Here is an 18045-nt window from a genome sequence, read left to right on the forward strand (position 1 = left end):
CTGAACTAATTGTCAAAGTTACTCAAACCTAAAAACTTCTTAATTAAAGCAAAAACATGACAAAATAATGAATAGCACAACACTTATACAAGAGAACTGGAGTTATGTGAAACGGCACACATCACTTAGCTCCAAGCGCCAGATTAATTCCACAGTTTCTGTGCAACTAAGTTTGGATTCTTAATCAACCAACAAGTCGCTTAATGCAGCTTAGTGGTTTAGTTCTAAAATCTAACAAATTACAGTAAATGTGAATATCTGCAAACCACTGGGGGTGGCACTTGGCAAAATTCAGAAAACCATCCCTCAATTCGATAAGCTTGGGTCAACTCGGAGATTTTAAAACATTTTATAACTCATTGTCAACCTCAAAAGGTTCACAAGTTATATTTCAAATAGCATTCCCCCCAATGCCCCAGTAAGAAGTCTGACAACACGAGGTTAAAGTCCAACATGGTTGTTTCAAATCACTTGCTTTCAGAGCACTGCTCCTTCCTCAGGTGAAGAGGTAGATTCCAAAAACATATGTATAGACAAAGTCAAAGATTCAAGATGATACTTTGAATGCAAGCATTTGCAGGTAATTAAGTCTTTATGATCCAGAGAAAGGGGTAATCCCAATACCCCAGTTCTACCTTGATATTACTGTACCACAGCTCTTTTGACGATGACTCCTTTGTAATTATGTGAATCAATCTGAATGTCCAAGAATTAGAGCTAACTATGAGGAATACTTGAACAAGTTTGCATTATCAGTAGAATTAGTCACTTGTCAGGTATTAGTTTTGTTCCTGAACAGGACGCTCAAATTAAACACTTGGCGAAAGTATTTTAATTTGTATTGTTTGTTGTTGCTGTTCATTTTTATTTTTGACAATAGGGCAGCACGGTAGCACAGTGGTCAGCACTACTGTTTCACAACACGAGTGTCCCAGGTTCGATTCCAGGTTTGGGTCACTGATTGTGTGGAGTCTGCACAAACGTTCTCCCTGTGTCCGCGTGGGTTTCCTCCGGGTGCTCCGGTTTCCTCCCACAAGTCTTGAAAGGCGCGCTGTTAGGTAAATTGGACATTCCGAATTCTCCCTCTGTGTACCCGAACAGGCGCCGGAATGTGGCGACTAGGGGCTTTTTACAGTAACTTAATTGCAGTGTTAAAATAAGCCTACTTGTGACAATAAAGATTATTATTATGGGCCAGGGTTTAGAAAACTCCGAAGTATATCATGGAGTTCACCTGACCCACAACTGTTCATAGATTTTGGTTATGGGGAGTACAAGGGCCACTTTACAGATGTGATGCAACAGAGAATTTTAAAAATAAAACAATGTTTATTCTATGAATTCAATGCACACTTTATAAACACACAGTAAACATCTCATCAACTACAAACACTTATACTTTCCCAAATACAATATTCTATAGGTAACCCTTAGAGGCCTTCCTAACAACATCCATAAACCTAAAACACTTTTTAACAAAGACAGCAGGTATTACTTTGAAATCATCAATGAGCTTAAGACATTCTTTAGCTTGTAGAAAGAGAGATCCTGACACAGCTGCTTGCTTTGAATGCAGCTCTCCAACTCTGAAAACAAAACTAAACACACTGCAGCTGCCAGCTCAAAACAAAAGTAAAAGACAGGCAGACAGCCCAGCTCCGCCCACACAATGACATCACTGAAGCCATTTGATGAAACACACTGGGCGGGATTCTCCAACCCGGCGCCGGGTCGGAGAATCGGCGGCGGGCCATGTGAATTGCGCTACGCCGCCCCGACACGATTCTCCACAGAGCGGAAAATTGGCACCAACGGGGCCGCTCTGCGGGGCACCCCCGCGATTCTCCAGCCCGGGTGGGCCGAGTGGCCTTAAAAAAAGAATGTGTCCCGCCGGCGCTGTTCTAGCCTGCTCTGAGACAACGGGACCTCGGTGTTAAAGGGTCAGGTAGGGGGGGGGGGGGCTCCAATGTGGCCTGGCTGGGGGGCTCCTTTCTTGTAGCTCTGCGCCATAATGCGTCGGGGCCAGCGCGTTGATGGAGGCTACTGCGCATGTGCGCGTTGGCGCCACTACGCATGAGCGGACCCTGCAGCACTCAGTTCGCACCGGGATCGGCAGTGGCGCGAGCCGCTCCTGCACCGTGCTGGCCCACTGTAGGAGCTAGAATTACTCCTGGCAGCGTCCCGTTCACGCCGTGGTAAAACGCGACTCCTTTTATGACGGCGCGGACACTCTGCCACGGGATGGGAGAATCCCGCCTACTTTTCTTAAAGGGACTCTCACATGACATTATTCTGAAAATGCTACAAACAACAGGTCAATTTCAACTCTAGGAGATGCAAACAAATACAGTAAATATTTTTGACCCTAACTTGACTCTATGTTATACAGGTAGAGTCACATTTCATTTTAAAAGGACTAAGGTCTTACTAATGGGAGCAGTCAGCATAAAGCACAAGAAAAATAATTGACAAATGAACCATTGCTTATTTGTGGGCAGACAGACATTGTACAGTCATGAAATAAGATGATGGAAAACATGACATCCCCCCCAAACACTTTCTCTGAAATTGATCAATTTTTAAAATAAGTCATCAAGCAAATAAATCTTTACGTTTTCACAGCATTTGAATTTGCATAAGTGAAATCCTTCACAATTACAATAAAAGAAGAGATTTACATTTTCTCCTAAATCTCATTCACCTATGCAAATAAAAAAACATTATACACATCCTAGTTTACTCCCATCTGTTAGACTGATTTCTGCGGAACAATTCCAAACCTTTTAATACTTCATGGAAGCTGCACAATAGTCTCCACATTGGGATGAATCAGTCGGCACACAACTTGCTCAAGAATTACACTTTATCATTCATTGCTGAATAGCATTTTAATTGACAGACTCTGTCATTTAACAAGTTCTACTGAATAAATCTGAAAAAAATGCTTTACAATTCCATCTGTTTGTAAATTTATCACCTCCTAATTTTGCCTATCGTTTGTGAAATAGTTACATGCACTAATATGAGCCAGATGGAATAATTTAAGACAAACTAAAAGCACACAACTAATGGCTTTGAGGGGACAAAAATTAAAATTTGAAAAATTCAGAACAGCTCCACAAATAAGCAGATATCATCGGCAAGAGGGGAAGGCTGTAAGTAAGGGTTTAGGAGAGGAAAGGGGTAAGCAGGAAGATGGGGAGTGGGAGGTTTGGCAAGAGGGAGGACTGGCAATGTCTTCCTGAATTAACATTCTCCATTTGATCAGTTATAAAGCCAGGGACTCCCCATGAGTTGGTGGGAATGTTTTACCTCTTCAGGAATGCTTTGCCATAAAGTGTTTCTCAGAATTGTTATGGCACAGGAGTTGGCCATTTGAACCCACATGTACTTCAAGCTTGAGAAGATATTCGAGATGGCCTTAGAATTTTCTCCTTTGTTCTTAATTCTGGGACTCCCAGACAGAAAGATAATCTATGCTAATGAAAAAAGGCTGCATATTATTTTAACATTTTCGGCATATCTTCTTCATATCCCGAGGGCAGGGGTGGGTGATCTTATGGAGCTATTGGAGAAGTTCGGCTCATTTTCGGGGTTTAAGTTGAATATTGGGAAGAATGAGAATTTTGTAAGTGGCCCCTTGAGGAGGGAAGGAGTTGATGTGAGGGAGCTGTCTTTTTGTTGTGCTGGGATGAGCTTCCATTATCAGGGTGTCCCGGAGGGCAGCTTCGTAAATTGAACTTCACTGGTTTGACGAGTAGCGTGCAGGCGGATTTGCAGAGATGGAACAGCTTTCCATTGTCTCAGGCGGGCTGGCTGCAAGCGATTGAGATGAACATACTGCTAAGATTCGTGTTTTTGTGTCACTGCCTTCCAGTCTTCCTGCCTAAAGTGTTTTTCCAGGGGCTGGCGTAGATTATAACAGGGTTTATATGGGCAGGGCGGAGAGGTCTCTTGCAGAGGGAGAGGGGGGTGATGCTCTTGAACCTACTATTGGGCAAGTGGAGGAGTTGGAGAATAGAGCTCGCAGGAATAATCTGAGGATCATCGGCCTCCCGGAGGGGGGCTGAGGGAGTGGATGCCGCAGCGTTTGTGGCAGACCTGTTGATGCAGCTGATGGGTGCTGAAGCCTTTCAGCGACCGCCGGAACTCAAGGGGGCATACAGAGTGCAGGCGAGGCAGGCAAGAGATCAGGGGCTGGTCCCGAAAAGAGGTCCCACGGGCGCGAATTAGGACCCGAGAACTACCGTAAAAAAGGGATGCCGAATGTGCCTGGACCGCCATTCAACGGTTTGCTGGGTTAAAGGTGCCATGCGGGACAGTTGGGACTCTTCCCTTTGTTTTTTTTTTTTGTTTTTTTTTGTCTTCCTCTTTTTTCTGTTTTTTCCTTTTCGTGTGGAATTTTACTTTTTGTGGGGCTCGCTGAGTACACTGGAGCCGGTATGGTAACCAAGGGTGGCCAGTCAGCGAGGGGGGTTAAGGGGGTTAAGGTTGGGGTTTTTTTGTTGTATTGATGTTCATGCCTTCCTGTGCCAGTGACTTTGCTACAGCGGGTTGGAGAGGGGGATGGGGCACCGGGGAGTGGGGATGAGGACGGGGAAACAATGGGAATGAGACAGTGGGGCACCGGAGTGATGAGTCACCGGGCTAGCAGATTGGCTAGTCAAGGGAGTCAGGTAGGGGGGGGGGGGGGGGGGGGGGGGGGGAGAATACAGCCAATGGGTGGCGGGGGGGGGGTTACTTGGGGATGTTGATGGGGGGGGGGGGGGGGTTGTTCTGCTGACATGGGAGAGACTTGAAGTAGGCAATGGAAAGGAGGTCAAGGGTGGAGGCAGCCAAGAGGCGGGCCAAGATTGGCGCAACGCACGGGCCGGGGTCGGCCCGAGAAAGGCTATTGCTGACCGGCGGGGGGGGGATGCTTGTGCCCCCCAACCAGGCTGATCACCTAGAATGTCAGGAGACTGAATGGGACGGTTAAGAGGGCACGGGTGTTCGTGCACTTGCGGGCTATGAGGGCGGACGTAATTATGTTGCAGGAGACACATCTGAAAGTGTCTGACCAGACTAGGCTAAGGAAGGGCTGGATTAGCCAGGTCTTCCACTCGGACTTGGACTCGAAGTCCAGGGGGGTGGCAATCATGATCAACAAGCGGGTGTAATTGGAGGCGGAGGGCATAGTCGCAGGCTAGGGAAATAAATAGAGTGATGGATGGGGTGGGGTGCAGAGTGGAGGACCCGGCAGGACTGAATAAGATATTCCGGGACTTCTATGGCAAGCTGTACACTTCGGAGCCCCCGGAAGAACGAGATGAAAAGGTTTCTGGACGGGTTAACATTCCCAACAGTAGTCTGGGAGCGAGTGGATGGGCCGGGGGCCCCGATTCGAGTGGAGGAGGTATTGGGGGGCCTAAAGGCCATGTAATCGGGGAAAGCCCCGGGACCGGATGGATACCCAGTAGAGTTTTATAAGAAGTTCTCTGAATTAGTGGGTCCGGTCTTGGCGAGGGTTTTTAATGAGGCACGGGATAGAGGGACCCTGCCGCCGACAATGTCGCAAGCCACCATGTCACTGATATTGAAGCGGGGTAAGGACCCGGAAACGTGCGGGTCATACAGGCCAATCTCCCTGATCAATGTAGATGCCAAGCTCCTGGCAAAGGTCCTGGCGATTAGAATTGAGGACTGTGTACCGGAAGTGATTGGGGATGACCAAACTGGGTTCGTGAAAGGCAGGCAGCTGTCAGCCAATTTGAGAAGATTACTTAATGTGATAATGATGCCCCCGACGGGCAAGGAGGTGGAGATAGTGGTGGCGATGGATGCCGAGAAGGCCTTCGACCGGGTGGAGTGGGGCTATCTATGGGAGGTGCTCAGACGGTTTGGGCTCAGGGAGGGACTGGTGAATTGGATCAAGCTATTGTATCAGGCCCCAAAGGCCAGCGTCAGGACAAACAGAGAAGTGTCAGAGTATTTTAGACTATACTGCGGGACCAGACAGGGCTGTCCGCTCTCTCCGCTGCTGTTTGCGCTGGCTATAGAGCCGCTGGCGGTTGCGCTGAGAGCCGCAAAGGGATGGAAGGGGATGGTTGGGGCGGGGTGGAACATCGGGTCTCTCTCTATGCGGACGACCTGCTCCTGTACGTGTCGGACCCATTGGCCGGGATGGAAAGTATACTGGAAACATTGAGGAAGTTCGGCCAGTTCTCAGGGTACAAATTAAATAGGAACTAAAACTCAAATGTGAGGAGGAGCTAGGCGAGGAAATGGAGGACGGGCTCTGGGCAGAAGCCCTGAGTTGGGTGAATTCGACCGCAACATGTGCTAGGCTCGGCCTGATTCAGTTTAAGGTCGTTCACCGGGCCCACATGATGCTGGCTCGGATGAGCAAATTCTTTGGGGTAGAGGACAAATGCACTAGGTGCGCAGGAGGACCAGCGAACCACGTACACATGTTTTGGGCATATCCGATGCTTAGGGGGTACTGGGAGGGATTTGCGGGAATCATGTCCCGGGTGCTAAAAACAAGGGTGGCGATGGTTCCAGGGGTGGCAATTTTTGGGGTTTCGGAAGACCCGGGAATCCAGGGTGAGAAAGAGGCCGATGTTTTGGCCTTTGCTTCCCTGATAGCCCGGTGACGAATATTATTGGCATGGAGGTACTCAAAGCCCCCGAAGACTGAGCTGTGGCTTTCGGACATGTCGAGTTTTCTGGGTATGGAAAAAATTAAGTTCGCCTTGAGGGGATCTGTACAGGGGTTCGCCCGAAGGTGGCAACCATTCATTGACTTCTTTGCGGGAGAGTGAGCGTCAGCCGGGGGGGGAGAATTTACAACAGAGAGATAAACCAAAGAGTGAGAAATAAAACCATAAACAAACAAAGATCACTATAAGTATTTACATCTATTTGTCTCCGCTGCCCCCCTTCCATCCTGTGGCTGTGGGCCCCATTAGGCAGATCTGCCTCAGCATCCCTCCCAGTGTTGGGCCGAGCATGATTTAATTGTATTGTTGCTCCCTCTGGCTTTCCACGTGCCCTCTGGCCCGTCCCCTGTGGCTCTGCCTCTTGTGTCTCGGGCCTTTAGCTCCCCATTGGTTGAGTGCCTTGAGTTACAGGAAGATATAGACGGGTTGGTCAAATGGGCAGAGAAGTGACAGATTAAATTTAACATTGAAAAGTGTGAGGTGATATACTTTGGAAAGTATACAAGGAAGTATACTATGGAAGGACTGAGGGAAGTTCCAAAGAACAAAAGGAACTTGGTATGTTTGTCCATAGATCTCTGAAGGCAGAAGGGCAGGTTAATAGGGTGGTGAAAAAGGCATATCAGACACTCACTTTTATCAATTGGGGCATAGACTACAAAAGCAGGGAGGTCATGATTGAGCTGTACAGAACTTTGGTGAGGCCACAGCTGGAGTACTGTGTGCAATTCTGGTCACCACATTATAGGAAGGATGCAATTGCACTGGAGGGGGTGCAGAGAATATTCACCAGAATGTTGCCTGGGATCGAACATTTAAGTTATAAAGAGAGGGTGGATAGGCTTGGGTTCTGACTTTAAGGTCAGCGGCGAGGACCCTTGCTCCACCGTAAACCATAGATTCCAGGTTAATGTCAGACAGCAGGAAAAATTATGAAATGGGAAAAAGTCAGAGCTAGAATAGTGATTTGCAGGCAGGCAGCTCCTTTTTTTTTGTTAACAAATCAAAATCAATCCAAACCATAAACCACATGGAAATTGAAGTTAATTTTTCATTTCACATGGCACAGAATCATATGGTCCAATGTGCCTGTGCTGTATCTTTGAAAGGGCCATTCGATTAGACCACTGGATAAAAGCAAATTACTGCGGATGCTGGAATCTGAAGCGAAAGAGAAAATGCTTTGTCAAAGAGTCATTGGACTCGAAACATTAGCTCTTTTCTCTCCCTACAGATGCTACCAGACCTCCTGAGATTTTCCAGCATTTTCTCTTTTGTTTCAATTAGACCAACCCAACAGCCTTGCAAATGTTACTTTTCATGTAAACCATTATCTCCTCCTACTCACTTTAAAAAAGCCAACAAACAAACCTTCATTAAACAGCAATAGGTCAACTACAACTGAAACAAACCAAACATAAATGAGCTGGAAAGGAAAACAAATAAATACTCAGATATGGATGCTCAGAACTGAATTAAAAATATTGGACAAAATTACTCAGCCACCAGTCTAATTTTAGTAATTGCAAATTCTTATTAATTTGCTCCAAGTAGCAGAAGCAAAAAGTTGGGTTTCCTGAATTAATCCTCAATAAAAGACTGACTGTCGAAACACATGTAACATGGGCTATTTAATACCACAGAGCTCCGAGTAGGCTGGTTCAGTCTGACTCAAGATCTGAGCGCAGACAGCCAATATAGAGATACAAACCAGGGTTCTCCTATCCTGTTCCTATTTCAAACCTGATCTCGGTCTCACTAAATATCTACATATCAAATAAACAGGTTACTTTAATCAGGATGCTGGAATGGTGCTCGAATTTGTCAGCTTGCCTTGTTTCTGAAATGTCTAATGATCTGTCCCAGTCACTTAAATCAACCTGTGATTTCAAGATCTCCACCATCTGCAGCCAATCTTGAAGAGCACTGCTCGACTGGGTAATACTAATGGACACGTTCAAGAAACAATCAGATTACACTATACTTTAGCCACAGGGACACACCACTGATGCATATTAAATGCAACTGGCATAACAGACCATAAAGTATATTTCTGAACAGCTGCTATGGTATAACTGCAGTACAATACAGAAAGTAAGGCCACAAATGACAGCTACAAGACGTGCAGAACTGTTAAACAAAATGCTTCTTGCCCCACAATGACAACATGGCTCTGATTTTTAAACAGGAGCAAAAAGGAAGTACCTAAAAACCTTCAATTATGGGCCCAATGGTGTTTTTAAGTAGTAATTACAATCAAAAGTTATCATTGGAACTGTTCTGCATCATCACGTAGACAGAGAAGGCCTTACCAGTAATACCTAACACAGCTTCTGAAAAAGGTTGCATTTTACAAGGTCGATTATTTTTTCTTAATCGCTAGGGGATTAGTTGCAATGGGCTGGAGTAGATGTAAAACTTTCTGAATGCTGTTGCCAATGAATTTCGATTTTCCTTCACTTTTTTGTAGTGTTCTAAAAAAACTGAGTGACTTGCTAGACCATTTCAGATTGTAGTTAACCACATTACTGTGGGTCTGGAGTCACATGTCAGCCAGAACAGGTAAAGATGGCAGATTTCCTCCTCAAAAGGAAGAAGATGCATTTTTACGACAATCAATGATAGTTTTATGGACTCCATTGTTGACTTTACATCCCAGATTTTTGAATTTACTTTAAATTACAGCAGCTGCTATGGTGGGATTGAACACGTGACTCCCACAGCCTGGGCCTCTGGATTACTTGTCCAGTACCATTACCCCCTTGCCATCACCTCCCCAGGGATGCCACAGACATGAATGTTAGAATATTTCCTCTTAACTATTAGCATTAACAGCCTTAACATCCTATTTCTCATGGGTATGATATCCCCTCAGCAACACCGCCTGAATATACAGCTTCAATTTCCATAAATCACTGATGGCTCAGCTCCACCGATGTCAACTCCTCCACTATCTCAAAACTGTCAAACCGCTTGACCAACATATTGTACTGATAGAGCAGGAATTTCATTCAACAAAATATGGAGAAGATCAAAGTCGTTCTCTTTAAATCCTGTGACAAATTCAATTCCCTTGTCACCAAACCCTGACAACTCTGCGAGACTGAACATTTCGTAACCTAGGTGTCATATTTGACCTCACGGTAGGCTTCCGAACACATAGCTGCACTCAGAACATCGATTCCCATTCCGGTAACATCACCCAACACCACCCCAGCCTCAGCTCATCTGTTGCTGAAAACCTTAGGCAAGCTTGTTATCTTTAGACTTGACTAATCCAACATACTTCTACTGGCCTCCCACATCTACACTTCATAAGCAGGAGCTCATCCAAAATTCTACTGGCCATGTCCTAAATCCCACCAAGTTAGAATCACTGCTCACCCTTTTCCTCGCTTATCTAGATTGGTTCCCAGTCCAGCATCAGATGCATTTTAAAATTCTCATCCTTATCTTTAATATCCCTCCACACCCTCATGGAATCATAGGGACCCTACAGTGCAGAAGGAGGCCATTCAGCCCATTGAGTCTGCAACGGCCCTCTGAAAGAGCACCCTACCGAGCCCAACCCCTGCCCAATCCGCATAACCCCACCTAACCTGCACATCTTTGGACACTAAGGGGCAATTTAGCATGGCCAAACCACCTAACCTGCACATCTGTGGACTGTGGGTGGAAACTAGAGCACCCGGAGGCAACTCACGCAGACACGGGGAGAACGTGCAGACTCCACACAGTCACCCAAGGTTGGAATTGAACCATGTCTCTGGCTCTGTGACGATTGAACGATTGTGCCACCGCACTCCCTCCCCATCTCTCTGTTCTATGCGAACTTCTTGCATCTCCAATTATGGTTGTTCCACCATTGGTGACAGTGCCTTCAACTTGGGATTGCATCCTGCAATCTCTCACCCTTCTTTCCTCTTAGAGTTTTGGGTAATTTTTCCTAATATTGCTGCATGGGATGTCAAATTTTGATTCACAACTCTCCTGTGAAGCACCTTGGCATGTTTGACGCTGATATTTGTTCAAGACACTAGATAAATGTAAGTTGTTGACCACAAACAAAATCATCAACGATTATAGTGGCCATGGATCTTCCTGATTTTATTACTATTTTGTCACTGTTAAGACTGTATCCATTATATTGTGTTTCTTACCTCCATTCCTCTGCAGGATGATGCTGTTCAAATTTTTCACGCACATGTGAGACACCCACATCTGGATGCAGCCAGTGGACTTCTTCTGAATGCATATGACTGAGTCGAATTCCAAAGCATGCCACATTCTTAACTTTGTGGGAGTCTACAATCTTCTGAATAATTCCCTGAAATGTGACATAGATACACAATTAGATTGAATTATCCAAAAGAGCCACACAAAAAACTAACAGCTGTAACTGCCAAGCTTGTTCAAATCAACTTTTTTAAGTTTCTACCTAATATACTTGCCAGAAAAAGCAAATTATGTTGTGGCCTTTGGCTGTGAGGTGACCCAATATGGCCTATAAAATTATGGTGGAGTAAATGGAGAGAAGATGCTACCACTGCAGGGAAAGCAAAAACTAGTGGTCACCATGCAAGATGGTCACCAATAAGTCCAATCGAGGTTGGGATTCAGAAAGAATGTTTTATGTAAAGAGTCGTAAGAATGTTTTAAGAGACACATAGCATAAATGCATTCAAAGGGAAGCCAGAAAAGCTCATGAGGAAGGAAGGGAAGAATATGCAAATAAGTTGGAAGCAGAGGGGTGGAAGGATAAAGACCAATAACTTTTTCTGTGTTGCCGATTCTACATGGCAGATTGACAGTTGCATTCTCCCGTATATAGGTTTCCTTTTAATCCTTCTTAGCAGAATGTTTGTCCAGTCAGAGTGGTTAGGAAAGAGAATACAGAACTAAGGTTCAAACTCGTAGCACATTTCACCATTGCGCAGCGAATCAACTCCAATTGCCTTGGCTGTTTTGTGGAAATTTTGATTTTAATAATAATGATCTTTATTAGTGTCACAAGTAGGCTTACATCAACACTGCAATGAAGTTACTGTGAAAATCCCCTAGTCGCCACACTCCGGTACACTGGAGGAGAATTCAGAATGTCCAATTCACCTAATAAGCACGTCTTTCGGCACTTGTGGGAGGAAACCGGAGCACCCGGAGGAAACCCACGCAGACACGGAGAGCACGTGCAGACTCCGCACAGTGACCCAAATGGGAATCAAACCCGGGTCCCTGATGCTGTGAAGCTACTATGCTAACCACTGGGCTATCATCCACACTGGTGAGGATGCAGGCACATCCTGCGATGAGGGATGTCCAATATGTAAGAGAATGGAATAGCTTGTGCAGATACTGAAATACTCACCCAATTTTGTGTGGTTTCTTTCTCAGGTAGGCTGAAAATTTGAACCTTAATTAAAACATAATTAAAATGTGTCTTGGGGTCTTTCCAAATCCTGCTGACTTTTAAGGTAGACTTTGAAGTTGTTACTGCACAAACTCTTCAGCTGGAAGTTTATTTTTGTGGTCTGCTCCCTTTGGTTCAGAATAGGGTTTTCAATACTCTGTATTAGCATCCAACATTATTGGATAAATTTTTCGGACTTGAGTAAAACATGCACCGATATTCAACCTGTCAGTTTAGAATCATAGAATCATAGAATTTACAGTGCAGAAGGAGGCTATTCAGCCCATTGACTCTGCACCGGCCCTTACAAAGAGCACCCTACCCAAACCCACGTATCTACCCTAACCCCGTAACACAGTAACCTTTTTAGACACTAAGGGCAATTTAGTATGGCCAATCCACGCAACCCGCACATCCCTGGACTGTGGGAGGAAACCGGAGCACCCGGAGGAAACCCACGCAGACACGGGGAGAACGCGCAGACTCCGCACAGACAGCAACCCAGCCGGGAACCGAACCTTGGGCTCTGGAGCTGTGAAGCAACTGTGATAACCACTGTGCTACCGTGCTGCCCATGATACTGTTTCTGCAAGTACTGTATTCAAAGACTTGGGTACCACAATTTAGGAAAGATATTCGCCAGGAGGGAAAGCAATGTACATTTACCAAAATGATACCTGGTCTTCACAGGTTAAATTACACGGACTGATTACTCAGACTTTATGCCTCATTTCCAGAGTGCTTGTAATCTCATAGAATATTGTCCATGCTTCTTCAAAGTATGTTGGCTGTTACAGAGAACCTTGAATGTTTGTTACAATCACACTAATTTTGAACATTCCTGATAATATCCTATTTGCTAATTTTTTTTGCAGTCTACAAAATCGAAGTACAATTTTCAACTGACATGTCACAGGATAACATGGCCGGGATTCTCCCCTATCCGGTGGGGCGGGGTCCCGGCGGGACGTAGTGGCATGAACCACTCCGTCATCGGGCCTCCCCAAAGGTGCATCACAGCTTTGTTCATCTGCTTTTATAAAGAATGTATAATGCTGCAGTTAAGAGTACACCTTTTTAAATCAATCAACTGCTACATGAGACGCGATTTTTGAAGTTATGAAAGAGAATGATTATGGGCCTGGGACGCTGCTTGTCCCTAGGTCTGAAAGACAAGACATGGTGCCTTTTCCAGCCTGAAACACCCAGCCTTCACATCTAGCTTAAGGAAACATGGTAGTCAGCTCTGCAGAAACTGAACTAGGTTCTTCTCCTCCACTCCGAGCAGACCATTAACTTGGACATAATTCTTCCGGCCTCGGTTGTTCAAACCTTTAGGATTTCTGACACACCACCTAGCTGGTTTTCCAAGGATTGAATGTGAGCTTGATGGAAGAAACATCTTCAACATTTTGGATTTATTTCCTCCATTTCATCGAGCCTATTATTATTCTGCAGCTCTGTCTCATGAGCGCTTGAATTCTATGTCAACTAACTGAGTTTGTCGTCAACTAGTCTGATGTTGTTGATGTTTGCAATGCCTTAGAAAATGCCGGGACAAGAGCCTGCTGGAAGATCAGGATGCCATATTGATACGGTGGCTCCACCCCTGCTACATCCGAGCATCTCCCGGGATCACACGACGGAGCATTAACTCTCAGATTGGGCAAGCATGTGTCTCCCATCAGGATAAACGGATTACACAAAGAATAGCACCAGAGTGCAAAGGAAAGCTGCTATTAACGCACCCACATCACGTGATTTCCCCCAACTCATACTTAAATCACCTCAAATATTATTTCTCTAATATTCTCCTTGCTGATATTCCTTGGCTGCATTGTTCATAGTTTTCAGTCCAACGATTGTTCAGCCAATTCCCCTCTTGCTTACCCTTTGCAACAATATTTAACACTGGGTCCCTGCCCCAGAGAGCATCATTTTAAAATGATCCTTTTCCCTGCAAAATGCTTGATTTTGCTTAATTTTTCCAAGCTGATTTTTCTTTAGCTATTCACTGTACTGTTAGAAACATAGAAAAGAAGAACATGAGGAGTCCATTTGGCCCTTCGACCCTGGTCCCCCATTCATTATGATCATGGCTGATCATCCAACTCAATAGCCTGATTCCGCCTTCCCCCATATGCTTTGACCCTTCACCCCAAGTAGTGTTTTGGCCTCAACTGCTTTCTCTGGTAGCAGGCCGACTCTCTGAGTGAAGAAATTTCCTCTCATCTCAGTCCTAAGTGGTCTACCACGTATCTTCAGACAGTGACCCCTGTTTCTGCACAACCCCACCATTGGAAACATCCTTTTTACATCCACTCTGTCTCGTCCTGTTATAATTGTATAGGTGTCTATGACATCCCCCCTCATTCTTCTGAACTCGAACTTGAAGGCATAGGCGTCGCTGTCCTTTCTGCAGTCACTTCTTAAACATTACCAAGGGACAAGCACAGCTGCCTTGTCATGTGGCAGTGCATCATCTAAGTCTGGTGGTGGCCTTGGGTTGATGAGCCACATGTGGTTTATTAGTTCAAGACACTCATCCAGAGAGGGGTTAAGGTTTTCAAAAAAGACACAATCATTTCAGGAATGTCTCTTGATGGTCTCAGGATATAGGCAATTAACACCTTCTCGTTTGGGATGTGCTCTGCTCTGGGATCTAGTCAGGGCTGGAAAATGCCCTTCAGATCATCTGCTATTTCCTCCGTGGCTTCCATTACTGGAAGCAGTTACCTGGAATACAATCCATTTGGCCCCGATTATTTATCCACATTCAAGATGCCAGTCCCTCCAGTTCTTCCTCTCTGAAGGCAGGGGGAGAGTTTTTGAATACGCATCTGACCTTTGCCAGTCATCTTTGTAGCACATTGGCTTTTCTTTTTAAACGCACCAATCTCAAAGAGCCCATATTGAATTATTTTTTTATCTTGAAGAGTATGAATATATGTCTTTACTGGATATAACAGATTTTGTGCTTGAACAACTGAAGTTCATTTAGGGAATGAACTAATATTCAAGCTGAGATAGTATATGGAACCATAGAAAGGTTACGGTGCAAAAAGAGGCCATTCAGCCCTTCGTGCCTGCGCGGGCCAAAAGAGAAAATGAATTAGCCATTCATTTTAATCCCATTTTCCAGCACCTGGTCTGTAGCCTTGCAGGTTACAGCATTTCAGGTGCAGATCCCGGTACATTTTGAATGAGTTGCTCACTATACTTACTCGATCTAATATTTCACATTCTTTTTTTCATTAGAATGTCCACATCACCCCTCCTCCCCTTTGTGAAGAAAGAGACAAAGTACTAATTGAGAATCTGCCCACATAGAACATACAGTGCAGAAGGAGGCCATTCGGCCCATCAAGTCTGCACCGACCCACTTAAGCCCTCACTTCCACCCTATCCCCGTAACCCAATAACCCCTAACATTTTTTGGTCACTGAGGGCAATTTATCATGGCCAATCCACTTAACCTGCATGTCTTTGGACTGTGGGAGGAAAACGGAGCACCCGGAGGAAACCGTGCAGACTCCGCACAGACAGTGACCCAGCAGGAAATTGAACCTGTGACCCTGACGCTGTGAAGCCACAGTGCTAATCACTTTTGCTACCGTGCTACATCTTCTGCGCCCACCCACATGTTACCATGTAGATCTCTGATAGTCCCTACCTTTTCCTTAGTTATTCTCTTGCTTTTAATGTACTGGCAAAATGCCATAGGATTTTCTTTAATTTTAGCCTGCCAATATTTTTTCGTATCTTCTCTTTGCTTTCCTAATTTCTAGTTTTATTTCACCTCTGTACTTTCAAAACTCCTCTTGGCAAATCTTTTGTGACTGTCATAAGCTTTCTCTTTCTGCTCTACCTTGGCCTGTCTGCTTCTTGATAACCAGGGGGCTCTAGATTTGCAGTACCTCCATTTTTCTTTGTGGGAGCTTGTCTACACTGTGCTCATAACATCTCGCCTTTCAATGCCTCGCACTAATTTTGTTAAAATCAATTTAATGAAATTAAATGAATGAATGAAATGAAAATCGCTTATTGTCACGAGTAGGCTTCAATGAAGTTACTGTGAAAAGCCCCTAGTCGCCACATTCCGGCGCCTGTCCGGGGAGGCTGGTACGGGAATCGAACCGTGCTGCTGGCCTGCTTGGTCTGCTTTAAAAGCCAGCGATTTAGCCTGGTGAGCTAAACCAATTATATATTTTTTCCAATTCAGGGTCAATTTGTATGGCCAATCCACCTACCTTACATATTTTTGGGTTGTAGGGGTGAGACCCACACAGACAGAGGGAGAATGTGCAAACTCCACACAGTGACCCGGTGCCTGGATCGAACCCGGTCCTCGGCGTGTGAGACTGCAGTGCTAACTGCTGCGCCACCGTGCCGCTCAGCCTCCCACTGATCTGACAGTTTTTCCTTCTAAAAGCTGCAGCCCCTTCACACTCACCGCTCACCTCTCAGCTTTCTATCCCCCCAGTTTAGAACTTTTATGCCTGTTCTACCCTTCTCCTTTTCCATAATGCTGGTAAATCTAAATGCATTATGATTACTAACTACAAAATCTTTCCCCATTGCTACTTCATCGACTTACCCAGCTTCATCTCTGAAGACTAAATCTAGAATTGCTCCCCATCCTCATTGGACTTTTTTTTTTTAAATTTAGATTACCCAATTATTTTTTCCAATTAAGGGGCAATTTAGCGTGGCCAATCCACCTACTCTGCACAGTTTTGGGTTGTGGGGGCGAAACCCACGCAGACACGGGGAGAATGTGCAAACTCCACACAGACAGTGACCCAGAGTCGGGATCGAACCTGGGACCTCAGCGCCGTGAGGCGGTTGTGCTAACCACTAGGCCACCGTGCTGCCCCCCTCATTGGACTTTTAAGCACTGGCTAAAGATGTTCTCTTGAATTAAATTCAAGAATATGACATCCTCTGTGCCCTTCACACTGATTGTATGCCAATTGATAGTGTGTTGTGACTTGAAGGTGATTGTGTTTCTGTGCATCTAAGGCACTTACCCTTCTAGGTGATGGAAATCACAGATTTGGGAGATTCGGTTAAAGAAAATTGGAATATTCTAACAGAATGTGTTATGTCCTATATTTTATGGTCAGCAGTACAGTGATAGGATACATCACTGACCTTGAAGAAAGCTACATTTAAAAATGTAGTGATCTCTGTGGCGTGGATTTTATCTTTCCCAACATTAATTTCATTCCAATATCAGCTATCAGAGGTCTCTGACATCCAGGAACACTTGGGTAATCACACAAGCTGAGCAGTTTGTCACAATGAAGAATTCTCACCGAGAGCAAACCATGAAGCAAAAGAACGCTGGTTGTGAAATTATTAGAAATCAAAGCACAGAGCGAAATAAAGATTGGGATTTAGGTAATTGTTGAAATATCAAACTACCTTCAATAAAATAAATCTATGGAACTTTCTCAGCATAATGGAGAAATATAACATTACAAAAATATAACACTACTCTTTAAGAGCCAGTAAGATTGTACAACAGGGATTATGACTTGGTATACAGTTGAAAATCCAGATACGCTCGTCCAACAAGGTAACTTTTTCAAGGAGCTTTAAAAAAGGGAGGCTATGAAGAGTAGAGGTTCGCATCAAATCATGTAATTTCTAAGATTTCCATCCTTGAGGATTTTGACAATGCACCCTTTGGAGGATCAGGAATTGTGATAGCAACTTCTGGATTTCCACATTCATGCATGTGCGGACGCCAGGAGTTGTCAGTTTGACAGCATAATGATGGCCAATGCTGAAATTTGTCATTACAACTGCAAAATTTCAGTCATTGCAATAGATTAAGACATAGCTATAATCTAATGTTTTCCATAAATCATCAATCTATTACATTACTCAGGGTTTCAGAATTCACTCTTTTCTTCCTCAGGTTCCGAAACA

General features: G+C 44.7%; 1 protein-coding gene across 11 annotated transcripts in view; it reads right to left on the reverse strand.

The window, feature by feature from the left end:
- The window catches only part of LOC119972287 (focal adhesion kinase 1), a 585346-nt gene that overhangs the window by 406470 nt on the left and 160831 nt on the right, over window positions 1–18045 (reverse strand). For all 11 annotated transcript variants that reach the window (XM_038808747.1, XM_038808746.1, XM_038808744.1 and 8 more), the window contains one exon: window positions 10862–11028. In XM_038808747.1, coding sequence (XP_038664675.1) covers window positions 10862–11028 — 167 coding nt within the window. The remainder of the gene's footprint in view (window positions 1–10861; window positions 11029–18045) is intronic.

Source organism: Scyliorhinus canicula, chromosome 10 (genome assembly GCF_902713615.1).
Source record: "Scyliorhinus canicula chromosome 10, sScyCan1.1, whole genome shotgun sequence".
Classification (NCBI taxonomy): Eukaryota; Metazoa; Chordata; class Chondrichthyes; order Carcharhiniformes; family Scyliorhinidae; genus Scyliorhinus; species Scyliorhinus canicula.